The sequence below is a fragment of the Podarcis liolepis genome, assembly GCF_965112155.1.
Source record: "Podarcis liolepis genome assembly, chromosome: 13".
In the NCBI taxonomy this organism is placed as follows: Eukaryota; Metazoa; Chordata; class Lepidosauria; order Squamata; family Lacertidae; genus Podarcis; species Podarcis liolepis.
The window spans coordinates 12,447,328-12,466,079 of record NC_139573.1 but is presented as its reverse complement, the minus strand read 5'-3'; the positions used below and the strand labels follow the sequence as shown (position 1 = coordinate 12,466,079).

General features: G+C 39.6%; 1 protein-coding gene across 1 annotated transcript; it reads left to right on the top strand.

Moving 5' to 3' along the window:
- Window positions 1–146: 146 nt before the first annotated feature.
- LOC310691544 (vomeronasal type-2 receptor 26-like) lies at window positions 147–17,554 on the top strand (the record flags this gene model as incomplete). Its single annotated transcript, XM_083471406.1, has 8 exons — window positions 147–767; window positions 1,785–2,012; window positions 7,797–7,972; window positions 9,761–10,052; window positions 10,789–11,649; window positions 13,604–13,831; window positions 15,621–15,747; window positions 16,656–17,554. 8 exons carry the CDS (start codon window positions 147–149, stop codon window positions 17,552–17,554), a joined length of 3,432 nt encoding a protein of 1,143 aa, XP_083327532.1.
- Between the last annotated feature and the right edge of the window lie 1,198 nt (window positions 17,555–18,752).

The window sequence follows — 18,752 nt, the reverse complement described above, 5'->3', positions numbered from 1 at the left end:
TTCTCCAGTTATTGCTGTATTTCAGGTGGACGTGGATTGGGGCCCTATCTGGGCATGATGACAATGTAGAGAGGTTTGAACACACTGTGGTTCCCATGTTTATCCAGAGAGGTATTTGCTTTGATTTCATATTAAGAATACCCATGATGTCTTTTTCGAGCAGTATTCTTGATATGGCGCAAGAGGCGTATAAAACATATGATCTTATCTACAACAGCACTGTTAATGCAATGATCATTCATGGCGAAATTAATACCATGGTAGTTTTGAGAACATTTCCCAGGTATTCAGAAACTATGGATGAATCAACAAAGGGAAAATGGAAAGTCTGGATTATGACATCCCAGATAGATTTCACATCAGTTCCCCTTCAGAGAACCTGGCGCGCAGACTTTCTTCATGGTAATATATACTTATCTGTTCACTCCCATGAGATAGAAGGTTTCCAGAAATTTCTTCAGATAATAAAACCTACTTTGGAAAACAAAGATAACCTTTTCCAGGAGTTTTGGGAAGAAGCATTTCTTTGTTCTTTCAGCCCTTCCCTGGTAGATGGAGAGAATACAAAAATCTGCACTGGGAAGGAGAAGCTGGAGAATCTTCCTGCATCAGTTTTTGAAATGACCATGACCGGCCACAGCTACAGCATCTACAATGCAGTCTATACTGTGGCACACGCTTTGCATGCCATGCATTCATTGAGATTCAAACACAGAGCAAGAGTGGGTGAAGGAAGATGGAAGCTTCTGAGTCAGCAACTGTGGAAGGTAATGTCTTCAGCATACTAAGAAATTTAGACCATAAAATGATCCCTGATGAATTAGACCTGTTGTTGTTCCTGAGTGGTCCCCATTTGGTTTGATATAGATGTATATGTCACTCATAATGCCTTTTGTTTAATGACTGGTCGAAATGTTGGATTATTATTATTATTTCCAACCAATAACATTAACCATTAGAATACGCTTTGAATAAGCATGTAAAGTTGACCCCTTTTGTGCTTACAATGTCATAATTTGAAATTTAATCCTAAATATACCTCCCTAAAGAAATGCACCTGGCATTCACTTTATTGTCTTTTACACATCATGTTAAGATATTCTTGAGACAGCATGTTTATTCTTTTGAGCATTTCAACAGAATGAATTAAACATACAAGTATGTCACTCAGCTGTTTTTATCTGATTTGGTTGCATCCAGATTTAGCCATGCTAACAGTTATGATTATTGAGACTTAACATCAACATGACTTTTTTGCTAGGATCTCTTTCTTTCTTTCTTTCTTTCTTTCTTTCTTTCTTTCTTTCTTTCTTTCTTTCTTGATTTTCCATATGCCTTTTTTTTAAAGGGCAAACAGCACAAAACAATCAGCAGATTTAGAAATGCTTACCTGAGTTAGGTATCTTCTACTCTCCATCTTAACAGATTGTCTTAGAATCAAGCATGTATAGCTGCTGATGAAAAGACAATATTGTCCTTTCCAGTGCACCATACATAAATTAATATATATAATATCAAAACATGTTTGGTCTTTGTGTGTCTGAGAATTCTAAGATCCTTTTGTAGTTTCTCCCTCAGGGCAATATTCCATATTTTATCCCACTTTGCTTCTAGAGCAAAGTTAGTAGCTGTTTTCCAATGTTGTGTTATATTTCTAGTTGCAGATCAGAAATAGCAATTCCTTATACAGTGCACTATTATGGTAAACTATAAACAGATTTAATAAAACACTCATCATACTTTTACATCCACATGAATTGCTCACATTTCCCCCACCAATTTAGCTCAACTACTTTGTGAGAAGCACCTCATTTAACAACAGCGCTGGGGAAAAAGTATCTTTCAATGAATATGGAGAGATAGAGGCTGTATTTGATATCATCAATTGGGTCACATTCCCAAACCAATCTTTTCATAGAGTCAAAGTTGGGAAAGTTGAGCCCTTGGCTCCCCAAGAAGAAGCGTTCAGTATTCGTGAAAAAGACCTTGTGTGGCCTAGCAGGTTTAACCAGGTAAGGTCCATTCAAATATTGGGTCTCAGGATTTTTCCTTCCCATAGTCAAAGTGAAGACGCTCTGAGAGGGTGAGTGGGGGATGCTGGACAGTCTATACTGGAATCCCCTCACTCTTGTAGGTGGGGCAGACTCAGTGCTGGATTTATCTATAGGCTAAGTAGGCTGAAGTCTAGGGCCTCTAAATCTAGGGGGGCTCCCCAGCCCACCCACCCTCCAGCGGGCACTGTCCCCTCTCCCAAAATTGCAAACCCAAGATTTCATACAAGGGCAGGGCAACTCGGGCCCAGCAACTATTAGATGTGCGGCCCAATTTGAAACTCTAGGGCCCAACTTGAATTTTTTTTTTGTGGGGCCCTGGTTCACAGCCAAAGTCTGCATAATCTTAGAGATATAAATCCGTGTGCTATGTCACTTTCACAAGGTCAGCAAAGCTCTTTAGAAATCAGACCTATTATTGAGTTCTTGTGCAAGTTTGTACAGTTCACTTCAGGATTTTTTAAAGAGAAGATTTCGATGAGCTTGCGAAACAAGCAAAAGCCACCTTGCCAAATGTTAACTACAAAAGAAGGAGACAAAGAGTGAGGTAGCGGCAAAGAAATGACAGAATTGCACCTGATGACTTAGATGCACTTTCTTCAAGAGATAAGTTTAGGATAAAACCCTTTTATTCCTATATTAGATGCACTTGAAGCCAATTTAAAAAGAAGTACTGTGTGCAGGATGTTGCACAATTGTTTTTCAATTCTTGCTATTCTGATAGCATCTAAGCAAGAAACTCAGCAAGGTGTTGAACAGTTGATGGAATCATACCCAGAATATATTGACTTGAAACTTATGGATGTACTTTTGCACTTTCACCTGAACATGAGACAAAGCCATAGGCTTACAGCAGAGCCCTCTCTGTCTCATACAGACCTTTATCAAATTATATACAAGGGGGGGGGGGAAAATCAGATGGCCTTTCCTAACGTTGAAGCAATTTGGGGGCTATTTCTTAGCTTTCTGGTCACTAACCGTTCAGGAGAGAGGAGTTTTTCAAGACTCAAAAGAATTAAAAATGAATTAAGGGACACGATGTCTCAAGAGAGGTTGTCCACACTGAGCATTCTGTACATTGAAAGTGACAGACAATTTTTTTTTGATGAAGTTTTCTGATGTCCTTTAGTGGAGAAATTGTGAATTGCAGATTAACCAAAGGGGGCTGTAACTGTAATAATGAAATGCTGGTCTTTAATAGCTTTCTGGCTCCTGACCTCCATTGGCTGGCCTGTATGAGATAGCTCAGCAGATTTCCATAATACAGAACACTATTGATATGGAATTTTCCAAAGGAGAAACCATGATCCTCTTTCATTTGTGGACAGGCACAGCCCCTTTCTCTTTGTAATGACCATTGCCGTTTGGGATATCATAAGGCAAAGAAGGAAGGAGAGCCATTTTGCTGCTATGATTGCCTTCCATGTCCGGAAGGAAAGATTTCCAACCAGACGGGTAAGGAAAGTTATGTTTGTTGGAAATGTTCAAAATTTAAGGATGATTGGGGCTGCTGATATGGGGGTTTGGAGTACTAATAGGAATCTCAGCACTCAGAGTGCCCGTCATCATGTAGGGGGGCAAAATCAGAGTTCAAACACTAGGTGGAGATATACAAGCTTGCTTGGAAGAACCACTAGGCTTGCAGCAGCAGCACCCCCCCCCCCCAAAGAATACATGGTGTGTTAAATGACTATAGAATGGAGACTGATGTGTCGTGGCAGAAAAGAATATATGATAAGAGATGAAGTGGAATGGAAAATACTGAACAGGGGGATTCCAACACTGCAAAATTTTGTTACAGATCTCATTGCTCTCCTAGTCAACACCATGATTCACTTAAAACCATGGTAGAACTAATACCAATCCTAATAATTCATTGAAACTTGCTGGAGGCAGTGATGCTGAGAGATTTGGAGGAATTAAATATCTGCAGATTCTGGTAGGAAATTAACTAAACAACAATTCTTGGATAAAGGTGCAGATTAGAACATTTGTATTGATTGCAACTGACCCTTCACTTAAATGTTGTTCAACATTTGTTGAACAATCTGTTCAACAATTGTTGAACAAATGTTCTCAGCAATCTAAATCTAGCACCACATACATTTAAATATGTATTTTAGTAGGAATATCCAGATTAATGCAGAAATAAAAATGGAGGAAATGATGGTTAAAAACACATATTCAGAATTAACATAAAGAAGAAATAGACATGTTCTAGATCTTTTCAAATTAGTAGTACAGTGGTACCTCGGGTTACATACACTTCAGGTTGCATACACACACATGTTTCAGGTTACAGACCCAACCAATCCAGAAATAGTACCTCGGGTTAAGAACTTTGCTTCAGGATGAGAACAGAAATCTCGCCGCGACGGGAGGCCCCATTAGCTAAAGTGGCACCTCAGGTTAAAAACAGTTTCAGATTAAGAACAGATCTCCATAATGAATTAAGTAAGTAACCAGAGGTACCACCGTATTTGTGAGGTGATACCACTTGGCTTCCAAAGACATGTGTGGCCCATGGAGCATTGCATGAGGAGACTGCAAACTTGCATTTCTGATATCAGCATGGCAACTTTCATCTAATTAAATTGGTACATTTTTGTACTTCACATAAATGCTGAAATAAAAATGGATGAAATGATGGTTAAAAACACACGTTCAGAATTAACATAAAGCAGAAATAAACATGTTCCAGACCCTTTCCAATTGTTAATACCTGCAAGGTGATACTACTGGAATTCCAAAGACATGTGTGGCCCATGGAAAACCTCTCCACAACTTGGTAATGTGATTACGTGAGTGGACTGTAAACTTGCATTTCCGATATCAGAATGGCAACTTTCATTCTAACTATATTTCTCCATTTTTGTACTTCATATAAATGCTGTATAGAAATCTGGCTTCTCTTTTTCAGACATGGATGAATGCTTTCAGTGCCCACAAGATCAGTACCCAAACGTGGAAAAGAATTCATGCATTCCAAAAGATATAAGTTTCTTGTCTTATGGAGAACCACTGGGGATCTCTTTGGCCTGTTTTGCTCTCTCTTTTGCTTTCATCACAGGTTTGGTGCTTTGGATTTTCATTAGGCACCGGGACACTCCCATAGTCAAAGCCAACAACCGCAACCTCTCCTACACTCTCCTCATCTCCCTCTTGCTTGCTTTCCTTTGTGCTCTTCTATTCATCGGTCGACCTGAGAAAGTGACATGTCTCCTTCGACAAACAGCTTTTGGCATCATCTTTTCAGTGGCAATTTCTTGTGTGTTGACAAAGACAATCATTGTGGTCCTTGCTTTCATGGTCACCAAACCAGGTTCCGGCATGAGGAAATGGGTGGGGAAACAACAGGCCATTTCCATTGTTCTTTCTTGCTCCTTGATTCAAGCTGCTCTTTGTACTGTGTGGCTGGCAACGTCTCCCCCATTCCCAGATTTAGACATGCACTCAATGAGTAAAGAAATTGTTCTGGAATGTAATGAAGGGTCTGTCACCATGTTCTACTGTGTCTTAGGGTTTATGGGCTTGCTGGCCATTGTCAGCTTCTGTGTAGCCTTCCTAGCCAGGAAGTTACCTGACAGCTTTAATGAAGCCAAGTTTATCACCTTCAGCATGCTGGTATTTTGCAGTGTGTGGCTGTCCTTTGTTCCAACTTACTTAAGCACAAAAGGAAAATATTTGGTGGCTGTGGAGATCTTCTCCATCTTGGCCTCCTGTGCTGGTTTAGTAGGCTGTATATTTTCACCTAAATGTTATATTATTATGGTGAAGCCTGAGTTGAATAGCAAGGACCAACTCAGAAGGAAGAATTGACATATTCTGGGTCCTTCATCTATGTCATATTTTAATTAGCAATGGGGTCTGTGGTACTTTTGTGTTTTTCATTTCTTCAGCAAAATGCAAATATAATTTAAACTGTCAGTAATCCTTTTAAAATTTGTGATGAAACTTATGCCAGCAAAAATTGTCATGTAAGAAATCTCCAGTTCCCCATTATCCCCATCAGAGGTCACCATAAAATTGCCAACTCCATAATCCTACTTGTGTAATTGCAGTGAAAATGTGCTATGTGAAATAGATGAAAATTATGGCATGAATGCTCTTTGAGAAGGCAACATTGCTGAACCAACTTGCAGTGGGCAAGCACCCTCTGACTTTTTAATACCTTGTTTTCTCAGCCACATATTTGTACTGCTTTTCTTCACCATCAGGACAATAAATAGATATTCTAAATCCTCATCTTTTTTGTCTGCTTACTTGGAAAGAAAGTGAGCAGAGTAATGTGTGGATCTGCATCTTAGATTTAGCCATTTTCATAAGGAGCATTATACTTTCCACCCTCTCCAATGGAACAAACTGTGTTGTTGAGTTGCCCCATTTTCCTTTGCTGTTTAATTAAATCCCAGTAATAAAGATATTAAATGATAGAATCAAATTTTGCCATAACTTCAAACAACCAGAATAATTGCGTAGTCTCCTGCTTTAGATGAAATCTGAAGCACATTTCAAGCATACTTTCACATGACTTGCAGTTGGAATTTTAATGTAATCAAAATTGAAACGTATAGTGTCCAACATCTTTCACCCCCTTTTTATGAATTCTAAACCCCTGTACGGAGAGCCGAGAAAAATATTTGGACAAAATGTATTGTGTCAGTAAATCCCAATACTGAGTGATATCCACCAAGATTATCTAGATGTCACTATGCAGATTGCAGTCTCTCATTACTCTCAAAGGTAACAACTATTCTTTTTCCTTTGGTGATGCTTTTAACACTCCCATTTCATGAAGACCACTGAGATACGCATGCAGCCTAATTCTGCCGACAAGCACATTGCATCTAGCAAGCCTCTTGTGTTATACTTTCAAAGACCTGAGTATTCATTACTAGTACAGTTCGAGATACTGTTGTTAGCATATGAAGGTAAGACCCATAGCGACTTGAAAGCCAAACACTTAACGGAGCACCACTCCATTTATAAATCTGTTAAGACAGGAAGATACCTTTTTTTGCTTTACCACTGTTGGAGGAAGTTAATTCTTAGGTGATATGGGACAGGTCATTCTCAGAGTTGTGAATACCAACTCCCCCCCTCCCAAAGCAAAACAGGATTATTTTTGTTTATTTTTTGTTATTAAAATTACCCCTTTACCTAGCCCTTTGCAGATTTTCAACAATGATCTATTTTGACATAATGGACCTATGATTTCAGCACAGGCAAGATGGAAAGGAATGGACAATCCATCCCTACTCAGTTGTTTCCCAGTGACCACTGAAATTTGCATATGTATATTTATGAACTGACTTAATTTGCATAACACCAGCAAATACAGTGAGTTGGACTAGAGGCAACGTCTGCTGAGATGTGATAAATATGTTTTCTTCTGCAATATCTCATAGAAACAGAAAGAGAAGATTAGCTACCTTGTAATTATCCAATTAGTAAGGATTACTCTACTTCTTAAGTCTCAAGGGAACTGTGGTAACCACCTATGAAACAACAAGGCTGGATGTGATTTTTAATACCCCCCAGTATCACTTCAAACTGGGGCTGGAGACAATCACACTGGGTCAGCCTGATCACTGAGACATAGCTGGAGACATAGATCAAATGAGAGCCATTTAAGTCAGGATACAGAGAAGGATAATGTGTTGGCAGGTGTACTGGTGGGCAGAAAGAAATTTTTTATGCAAGTTAGTAGCATTTGTAGTCTTTGTAGTAGTTTTTTTGCCACAGGTGGTGTCCAAGATTCCTGACATCAGCTGCAGCCGCCGTGACCCTCTTCCTATTCTTCACAGGTATTACCAGCCAGGAGACCAAATCATTGCTGGTATTATGTCTCATCTATACAGATTTTCCAAAGTTATAAAATTTAAGGAATGTCCCTCTAATGACATATTTGAAGAACCCATGTAAGTTTTCTTAGATTAAAAAAAAGCATAGCATTCATTTGCCTCAATTCTTTTCTATCTATCAAATGGTAGCTCTAGTGGATGGGAGAAGATTAATTACATATTAATGTTTTATGTTTAATATATTTGCTTCAATTCTTTTCTGTTCATCGAGTGATAGCTCTAGTGGATGGGTGTCAGGGCTGGATGCTGCTCTCTTCACAATAAACCACGGCAGACCGCTGACAGTTTTATAGTCTTTATTTATAACTATATTCAGAAGGCATAAAGATTAATCCATCAATCCGAGTCACTCCCTTAAGATACAGCCAACAGCTTCTTCTTCCTCCTTCTCCAGCACCTAAAGTGCAGGAACCTAGAGCCCTGCCTCTGGCCCTGTCTTTTGTCCTTGTGTCATTGTAAATCTCCCGCCCCCATCCGATTCAGAGGTTAACCCTTGCGGTGCCTGTAAGTCGGCCTGTCCACCCCCCTCTTCCTGGTTCTTGGGTCCTGTTGGAATTGACGCTGCCTCACTGGGCTCTTCTCCCTCCTCTTCCACATAGACATATTCCTCTGCTGCTCATATCTCTAAGCGCCCATGCTCAGCTATGTCTGGGGACTTGGAGCGTCCTGGCTCTGCCCTGACAATGGGAGAAGATTAATTACATATTAATGCATTATGTTTAATAAATTTGCTTCAATACTTTTCTGTCCATCGATTGATAGCTCTAGTGCAGGGATGTCCAGCAGGTCAATCACGATCTACTGGTAGATCCCCAGGAGGTTTTGGTAGATCGCGGTCAATCGCTGGGTCCCTTTCCTTAGCGTTGTTAAAATTGAATCCAGCCCCGCCCCCTCGCCCTGCCCTCCATTGTTGCATAATCTGCAGAATGGAAAACGGAGTGAGGCTGTTTGTTTCCCCAGTGATTTCTTGGTGAGTAGCTGCTCCTATTTCGCCCCAAAACCCATAAAAATGGGCCTTTCCTCCCCCCTAAAGAAAGCTCAACAACTTAGACCTGAACCCCAAAAATGGGGCATTTCTCCCCCCTAAAAGCTTAGCAACTTTGACCTGAAACCCCCCCCCAAAAAAAAAACCAGGGGTAGATCACTGCCAGTTTTTAATTCTGTAAGTAGATTGCAGTCTCTTGCGAGTAGGCCACCCCTGCTCTAGTGGATGGGACAAGATTAATTATATATTAATATATTATGTTTAAAACATATTTTCCATTTTTACTGAATGCCGTCTTTTCCCTTGCTATATGCAACATGATTTTTTTGCTTTTGGGCAAGTATGTCTTTTGACTTCCTTGGGGTACCTTAGATTATAAATTCTTGCAGCTGATCATGGGTAACCCACTGCACAAAATGTGGTAAATTGGAAGAGGTGGAGATCACCTTTGGTAAGCCAGCTAAATTTCTTCCTATGAATTAAAACTCCTATTCCTCATAAACCCCACATCTACAATTTATTTTCAAAGGGATAGCAGGTTTCCAGAAGAATACCAGGGTGATTAGCTTTGAGTTTTCAGCAACTGCTTGTTGTTGTGTAGGGAAATGCTACAATCCTAAAATAAATTGGTAAATGGATAATTTCAGAGACATCCTTCCATTAACAAGTATTGTTGAAAACAGTACCAGAACTGTACAGGTAAACAAAGATGAAGAATGTCAATCTCCAGCAACATTTCATTATACTTCTGCTATGTTTCTGTTACTGAAACCATACTTTCCATGTACCTAACTGAAATGAAGTACACATCGTATTCGGAATCAAATACATCATGACACAGCATGTAACTCTAATTACAGGGCTATGATCCAAATATACCAGCATTTCCTGGCCTCAATATTTGCTGCAAAAGAGATCAATGAAAATCCACACCTCTTACCCAATGTTACACTGGGCTTCCATATCTATAATAGTTATTTCAGTCCAAGATGGACCTATCAGGCCTCATTGGAACTCTTCTCTACACAGGGCAAATTCATCCCCAACTACAAATGTGATAGGGTGAGCAATCCAGTAGCAGTCATTGGTGGACCTACTTCTGAAGTCTGTCTCCACATGGCAGATATTCTGAGCATCTACAAGATTCCACAGGTAAAACGTGTGCATTTGGCAGATCAGTTTTTGAGACACAATTTGTCACTTCCCTTGCCTTTAAATGTGGCTTTGCACATTGAAGATAAAATATGTTTCCAAAGCATCATATTCAACATGCTTTTTTGCAATTATTGTGCATGCTATGTTTGGGTGGCGATGTTGTGAAGAAGCACCAATGCTTCGACATATAAACTTTGAATAAATAGCTGAGACGGAAAAATCTTTTGCTAAACTACTCTCACCTCCAAAATGTATCATTATCTTGATGTACCTTTGCTAACCTCTTTTATGGAATGTAGGATTAACCAGAAGGTATCCTCAATAGCCCACTAAATCATATACATATACTACATAGCCATTAGCAAATGTCAATTATTTTTAAATTCAGGTTTTATTTCCTTAGAACAAACAAGGACAGCCAAGACTGAGCTCTCGAAATAACGCAGACCACAAATGTCATAATTCCTGATCATTGTCTGTGCTCACAAGGACTGATGGGAGGTATCATCCAAAACACTTATTCATTATTGTGTTAAATACCTATGAATTAAACTGACATTATGTGAAATATGCCAGTGAACACTCCACTGCAATATTCCACGAGGGCACGCACTTGGCCAACGTAGCCTTTGCAATTTCAGTGTATGTCTCCTCTGTGGTGACTGTTGAAAAGATTTGTTCAGGCCTCTTCAATACCATTTCCCCTTGCTTAAATAATTTTCTTTTTCTTTAGTTTATATATGGCTCTGCCCCAGTGAAAAATAAGAAAGCAGAAGCTGTTCTATACCACCAGATGTTTCCAGATGTGGACCATCAGTATAAAGGGATTCTCCAGTTATTGCTGCATTTCAGGTGGACGTGGATTGGGGTCCTATCTGGGCATGATGACAATGTAGAGAGGTTTGTACACACTGTGGTTCCCATGTTTATCCAGAGAGGTATTTGCTTTGATTTCATGTTAAGAATACCCATTATGACTTTTTCCAATAATATTTTTGATATGGTGGAAGATGGGGTCAAAACAAACTATCTGATCCTTAACAGCACTGTTAATGCAGTAATCTTTCATGGTGAAATTGATACCATGGTAGTTTTGAGAACATTTGCCAGTTATTCAGAAACTATGGATGAATCAACAAAGGGAAGAGGGAAAGTCTGGATTATGACGTCCCAGATAGATTTCACATCAGTTCCCTTTCAAAGAGGCTGGAACATAGACTTACTTCATGGTACTATATACTTTTCTGTTCACTCCCGTGAGATAGAAGGTTTCCAGAGATTTCTTCAGATAATAAAACCTACTTTGGAAAACAAAGATAACGTTTTCCGGGAGTTTTGGGAAGAAGCATTTCTTTGTTCTTTCAGCCCTTCCCTGGTAGATGGAGAGAATACAAAAATCTGCACTGGGGAGGAGAAGCTGGAGAATCTTCCTGCATCAGTTTTTGAAATGACCATGACCGGCCACAGCTACAGCATCTACAATGCGGTCTATACTGTGGCACACGCTTTGCATGCCATGCGTTCATTGAGATTCAACCATAGAGCAAGAGTGGGTGAAGGAAGATGGAAGCTTCTGAGTCAGCAACTGTGGAAGGTAATGTCTTCAGCATACTAAGAACTTTAGAACATAAAATGATCCCTGCTGAATCAGACCTGTTGTTGTTCTTCAGTGGCTATTTTTAAGAGTCCCTTGATCTGTACTTCTTTTGATACACCCTAGAATTGCTTCAGTATTTTTGGTGCTGAATCACACTATTCATTCATGTTAAGTTTGTAGTCAGCTAGGACTCCTCAGTCCTTTTCACATGCACTGCTCTTAAGGCAGGTGCCCCCTATCTGCTTTGTTATAGATCTACATATCACTCATAATGTATTTCATTTAATGACTGGTTGAAATTATTATTTTTTCTTCCAACCCATAACATTAAGCATTAGAATACTCTTTGAATAAGCATGTCAAGTTGACATATTTTGTGCTTATAAAGTCATAATATGAAATTCAATCCTAAATTTACCTTCCCAAAGAAATGCACCTGGCATTCACTTTACTGTCTTTTACACATCATGGTAAGATATTCTTTAGACAGTATGTTTATTCTTTTGAGCATTTTAATAAGTGGGATCATCTTAAAAGATGGTCCCTGTTGTGGGCAGGCCCTCAACCCAGTTCCCCCCACCGTGGCATGGGAGGAGTAATACCCTCATGCCGGGTCAGTCACACCACTCAAAATGATTGGCCAATCATTTTGAGTGGGGTGATTTTGGGGGGTATAAAAGTGGCAGCCCGATGTGTGCCAAGCACCTACTTTGTGCTGCCAAACACCCACCTACCCTCCCTTTAATTTAGGTGTCCTCTGGCCTTGCTTTGGACTTTGGTTGATCACCCGTCTTGGGATGGGGACTGCGTAGGAATTTTTCCATTTGGCAGATATGCACTAGCTTTTTGGTTTTCTCCTACCTCTTAGCAATCATCACAACTTTGTAAAGTTTGGCGGTTAGGCATTGGCTTATTGATGAATGGGGGAAGGGATGTTGGCCATCGCCTGCCCCTCCATCGTCCAAGGTTATTCCATTAAAAGAATCCAGGGCCTGGATCCTGTCTGAAGTCCGGTTGAGGGGCTAGGGTCATGCCAGGCCTCTGGGAACACCAGGGGAGATGCAGGGCTTTCTCTTTGGGTGGTTTACCCTTACTGACTTCCTGCAAAGGGGGCAGGAGTCCGATATAGTCTTTTGTCAATGTCTAAGCCAATACCACTCACATTTGGTGTAATCAATAAAGTTGTGGCCCAAATTTTGCCCATTAACCTTAAACCAAAATTCTGCGTCAGTGTGAATTTCTTTATTCTAATGGGGGATGGCTTGAGGGTCTTGACACTCAATATGAATTAAACATAGAGGAAGTATGTCACTCAGCTGTTTTTATCTGATCTGATTGCATCCAGATTTAGTCATGCTAACAGTTATGATTATTGAGAGAGGACTTTGTTGCTATGATTTCAATGGCTATCTTATTTCTTTCCCCACCTTTCCTTCACTTCAAAGTTTCTAAAAATGTATATAACAAACAATCCTTATATTCTCTCATCCCCAATAAATATTCCAAAGTAAGTAATGCAGTCAAACATAACAGTTTTAAATTGTTTGGAAATGATTATATCAGTTTGGTATCTTCTACTCTCCATCTTAACAGATTGTCTCAGAATCACACATGTTTAGCTGATGATGAAAAGGCAATGTTGTCCTTTCCAGTGTACCATATTTAAATTAACATGTACCATGCATGTTTGGACTTTGTGTTCCTGAAAATTCTAAGATGCTTTTGTAGTTTCTGCCTAAGGGCAATATTCCATATTTTATCCCAGTATGCTTCTAGAGCACAGTTAGTAGTTGTTTTCTAATGTTGTGTTATATTTCTAGTTGTAGACTGGAAAAAGAATAGCAATTCCTTATACAGTACATTATTGTGATAATCTATATACAGATTTAATAACTCTCTCATCATTCCTTTACATCCTCATGAATTGCTCACATTTTCCCCACCAATTTAGCTCAACTACTTTGTGAGAAGCACCTCATTTAACAACAGTGCTGGGGAAAAAGTTTCTTTCAATGAATATGGAGAGATAGAAGCTGTATTTGATATAATCAATTGGGTCACATTCCCAAACCAGTCTTTTCATAGAGTCAAAGTTGGGAAAGTTGAGCCCTTGGCTCCCCAAGAAGAAGCGTTCAGTATTCGTGAAAAAGGCCTTGTGTGGCCTAGCAGGTTTAACCAGGTAAGGTCCATTCATATAGTGGGGTCTATTTACCAGTCACTTCCACTGTGCTTCACAGTTCAGATACTGACATTGTTCTGTTCACCCGTGGGTTGAGGGTACACATGGGGATATATGTAGAAGTGGTCTTCTCTGTGTGACAAGTAAGTTATGTCACCCATTCTTTTAACCAAAGAAGATCTTCCTCCTGGAAACCTTTGAAGCTATATGAATAAATTTGACTTCAAACATGGTAAATTAGTGTGCATTTATCAAGGATAGAATTATATATAATACAATACAAAGCATGTTCTCCTTCATGGAGAGCACGTGTTGTGGTGGGGTCTAACAGGACATCCCCTCTTGGTTACTGGGTGGGACTGTTTGGATGGCCATGACTGTGATTGGGCCAAATTGGGTTGTTTGGAAGATTTTGATGTTACCATTTAGAGGGTAGGCCCAAAGTTTATATATTCTTGGTACACAGCTTTTTTCAGTCTCTTTTGCTGCATGCATCAGATCGCCCACCCACCATCCCTAATTTAGGGCTGTTGAATTTGACATTGCTATGCCTGTCATGGGGACGTCTACTTTGGCGGCAAGAGTCTGGTAGGAATTTTGTCCATTTGACAGATTGGCTGGTGCCATTTGGTTTTTGCGGTTAAAATTTGGTTGGTGGAGGGGTAAGGGTTGCCTGTGCCTGTCCCTCCAATGCTGCTGCAGCAAGGGAATTCTGTTAAAGGAATCCAGGGGTTTGCCATACTTTAGTCCGTATCCCTGGAAAGGGGCTAGGGCATTGCAAGCCCCTGGGAGCATGTGGGAAGGGGTTGACGGTATGGTGCCCAGCCCCATTCTCTCCCCAATATTGTTTTCCCTTACTGGCTTTCGCTGGAATCCGGAAGTCAGTTCTGTCCCGGGGTGGGGGCAGATAGTCGTAACCAATGCTTAAGCAACCAATCACATGCATTTTAATAAAGTTGTGGCCAAAATTATGCCAAAAAAACCTTAAACAAAAATTTCTGTGTGAATTGTGATTTATTTAGGGGGGTGGCTTGGCACACAATGTACTACCAATGTGTTTCAAAAAACAAGTTACTGCACAGAGTTCCAATTTTTACGATATGTGCAAATGTTAACACCCAGAGTGGCTGGGCCAACCCAGTCTGATGGGCAGGGAACAAATATTAGTTGTTGTTGTTGTTGTTGTTGTTGTTGTTGTTGTTCTTCTTCTTCTTCTTCTTCTTCTTCTTCTTCTTCTTCTTCTTCTTCTTCCTCCTCCTCCTCCTCCTCCTCCTCCTCCTCCTCCTCCTCTTTTTCCTGCTGCTGCTGTTGTTCTTCACAGTGGTAGCAGTGGCTCCAGATATTCCAGAGATATTGTCATTATTCCACGTATATTGCCATTGTGGAATTCTAAAATAAACCCAACGTATTTCTACATGGGCTCCAGAATGAGATTAGATGCAAGGACTGGAATTCAATATGCTCCTCATATTTTTAAATAGTCAATAGTGTCTGCAATGACATGAGATCTAATTCTATTTAGCTGTTTCAATGTCATCTCCAGTTGTGAGTATTAGCCATTGGAGTGAGACTTTAGATAATAATATGGTGAAGTGAAGTAGCGTAGAACTGACCAACCAAAGGGGGCTGTAACTGTAATAATGAAATGCTGGTCTTTAATAGCTTTCTGGCTCCTGACCTTCATTGGCTGATCTGTATGAGATAGCTCAGCAGATTTCCATAATACAGAACACTAATGATATGGAATTTTCCAAAGGATAAACCATGATCCTCTTTCATTTGTGGACAGGCGCAGCCCCTTTCTCTTTGTAATGACCATTGCCATTTGGGATATCATAAGGCAAAGAAGGAAGGGGAGCCATTTTGCTGCTATGATTGCCTTCCATGTCCGGAAGGAAAGATTTCCAACCAAACGGGTAAGGAAAGTTATGTTCATTGGAAATGTTCAAAATTTAAGGATGATTGGGGCTGCTGTATGGGGGTTTGGAGGAATAATAGGAATCTCAGCACTCAGAGTTCAAATACATGATGGAGATATTCAAGCCTGCTTGGAAGAACCACTAGGCTTGCAGCAGCACCCCCCTTAATGAATACAGGGTGTGTTAAATGACTATGGAATGGAGACTGATGTGTTGGGGCAGAAAAGAATATATGTTAAGAGAGGAAGTGGAATGGAAAATACTGAACAGTGGGATTCCAACACTGCGAAACTTTGTTACAGATCTTAGTGCTCTCCTAGTCAACACCATGATTCAATTAACACCATGGTATAACTAATGCCAGTCCTAATAATTTATTGAAACTTGGTGGACGCAGCGATGCTGAGAGCTTTGGAGGAATTAAATATCTGCAGATTCTGGTAGAAAATTAATTAAAGAACATTTCTTGGATAATGGTGCAGATTAGAACATCTATATTGATTGGATCTGACCCTTCACTTAAATGTTGTTCAGCACAGTTCTCAGCAATATAAATCTAGCACTGCATACATTTAAATATGTATTATAGTTGGAATATCCAGATTAATGCAGAAATAAAAATGGAGGAAATGATTGTTAAAACACACATTCAGAATTAACATAAAGAGGAAATAGACATGTTCCAGACCCTTTCTAATTGGTAATACCTGTAAGGTTTTACTACTGGGCTTCCAAAGATATGTGTGGCCCATGGAAAATCTCCACACAACTTGGTAGCGTGATTACATGAGGAGACTGTAAACTTGCATTTCTGATATCAGCGTGGCAACTTTCATTCTAACTATATTTCTAGATTTTTGTAATTCATATAAATGCTGTATAGAAATCTGGCTTCTCTTTTTCAGACATGGATGAATGCTTTCAGTGCCCACAAGATCATTACCGAAACGTGGAAAAATATTCATGCATTCCAAAAGATATAAGTTTCTTGTCTTATGGAGAACCACTGGGGATCTCTTTGGCCTGTTTTGCTCTCTCTTTTGCTTTCATCACAGGTTTGGTGCTTTGGATTTTCATTAGGCACCGGGACACTCCTATAGTCAAAGCCAACAACCGCAACCTCTCCTACACTCTCCTCATCTCCCTCTTGTTATCTTTCCTTTGTGCTCTTCTATTCATCGGTCGACCTGAGAAAGTGACATGTCTCCTTCGACAAACAGCTTTTGGCGTCATCTTTTCAGTGGCGGTTTCTTGTGTGTTGACAAAGACAATCATTGTGGTCCTTGCTTTCATGGTCACCAAACCAGGGTCCAGCATGAGGAAATGGGTGGGGAAACAACAGGCCACCTCCATTGTTCTTTCCTGTTCCTTGATTCAAGCTGCTCTTTGTACCGTGTGGCTGGCAACTTCTCCCCCATTCCCAGATTTAGACATGCACTCAATGAATAAAGAAATTGTTCTGCAATGTAATGAAGGATCAGTCACCATGTTCTACTGTATCTTGGGGTTTATGGGCTTGCTGGCCATTGTCAGCTTCTCTGTAGCCTTCCTAGCCAGGAAGTTACCTGACAGCTTTAATGAAGCCAAGTTTATCACCTTCAGCATGCTGGTATTTTGCAGTGTGTGGCTTTCATTTGTTCCAAGCTATCTGAGCACAAAAGGAAAATTCATGGTGTCTGTGGAGATCTTCTCCATCTTGGCCTCTAGTGCTGGGTTACTTGGTTGTATCTTTTCCCCAAAATGTTATATTATTGTCCTGAGGCCGGAATTGAACAGCAGGGAGCAGCTAAAAAGAACAAGTTAATGATGCACCTGAAATTCTGGGACCCACATCCCCCATGGGAAAACAACAAGACTTCTCCTAGAAATAAGTAATTTGTTTGATTGGCATTTATTTGAGAATCATCATCTCAGATTTTACCTGGCAATCTTCCCTCTGCTACTGTTGTATTATTTATTCCTCAATACTGTGGCTTTAATGTAGGAATAACTTTATTTAAATATGTGATGGGTTGTTGTTGTAATTTTTAACTTGGCCTCACCAAGCGGAATATTAAATGATAAGATGGCAGATTTTTTTGTAGACATACTGCTATTTTTTCCTACCACCTCTATGGAAGTACTTCATGAAGTTTGTGAAAATTTGTTGGGCTAGATCAATTGGAATTACAAGAAGAACACTCCCAGGGAATTGTGGGTAGCTGAACCAACCACAGCTTTGAAATATCTTCCGCCTTTTTAATAGTAGTTCATTTTCTCAGTTACAGATTTTTGTTTTTGTTGAATTTTGCAATCAGAACAATGAATGTATATTTTAAATTCATTTGTTTGTTTGTTTGTTTGTTTTGTTTGCTTATATAAAAAGAACTGATTCATTGCACTACCCAAAGGCTATGACATCCTCTGAAACATCAATAGTCATGAAATAAATAGTAAAATCACAGCCAAATCTACTAAAATCCTTTGGTACATAGAATAAAAGATAGTCCTCATATAAAATGTTCTTTACCCCTAAGCATCCTTGCTGCCAAGGAACAGAGAGCTACTTTATAAGTTACAAAGCCATTGGCATTGTTCAGCAGCCATTTCAACTTTTTTCGTTGAACTTTATTACTTCTGTTGAAATCTACAATTTAATACAATGAATAGTATACATTATTTTTTCATACGTACAGCCGGTTACATCTTTTGTGTTTATTAAATATTCTCTGGACAGCAGCATGAAGTTTGGTATTAATGTTCAGCTTGCATGATTCAGCACAATATTGGAAAAATAAATATGCTTAGTAGAACAATTGAAACCCATGGACCTAAATTAGTTATTAACTATTTATTATTTTCAATGGGCGTGTTCTAAGCATGATTAACTTTGGATACAAGAACATGTGTTTACTTGCTAGGAGGGAAAGCAACAATGCAGCACAGAGACTTGCCAATGAAGTAAGTAGAATCAGTCTAACTTAGCTAATGAGTTACATGCACAATTTCTTGCTGTTCTGAGA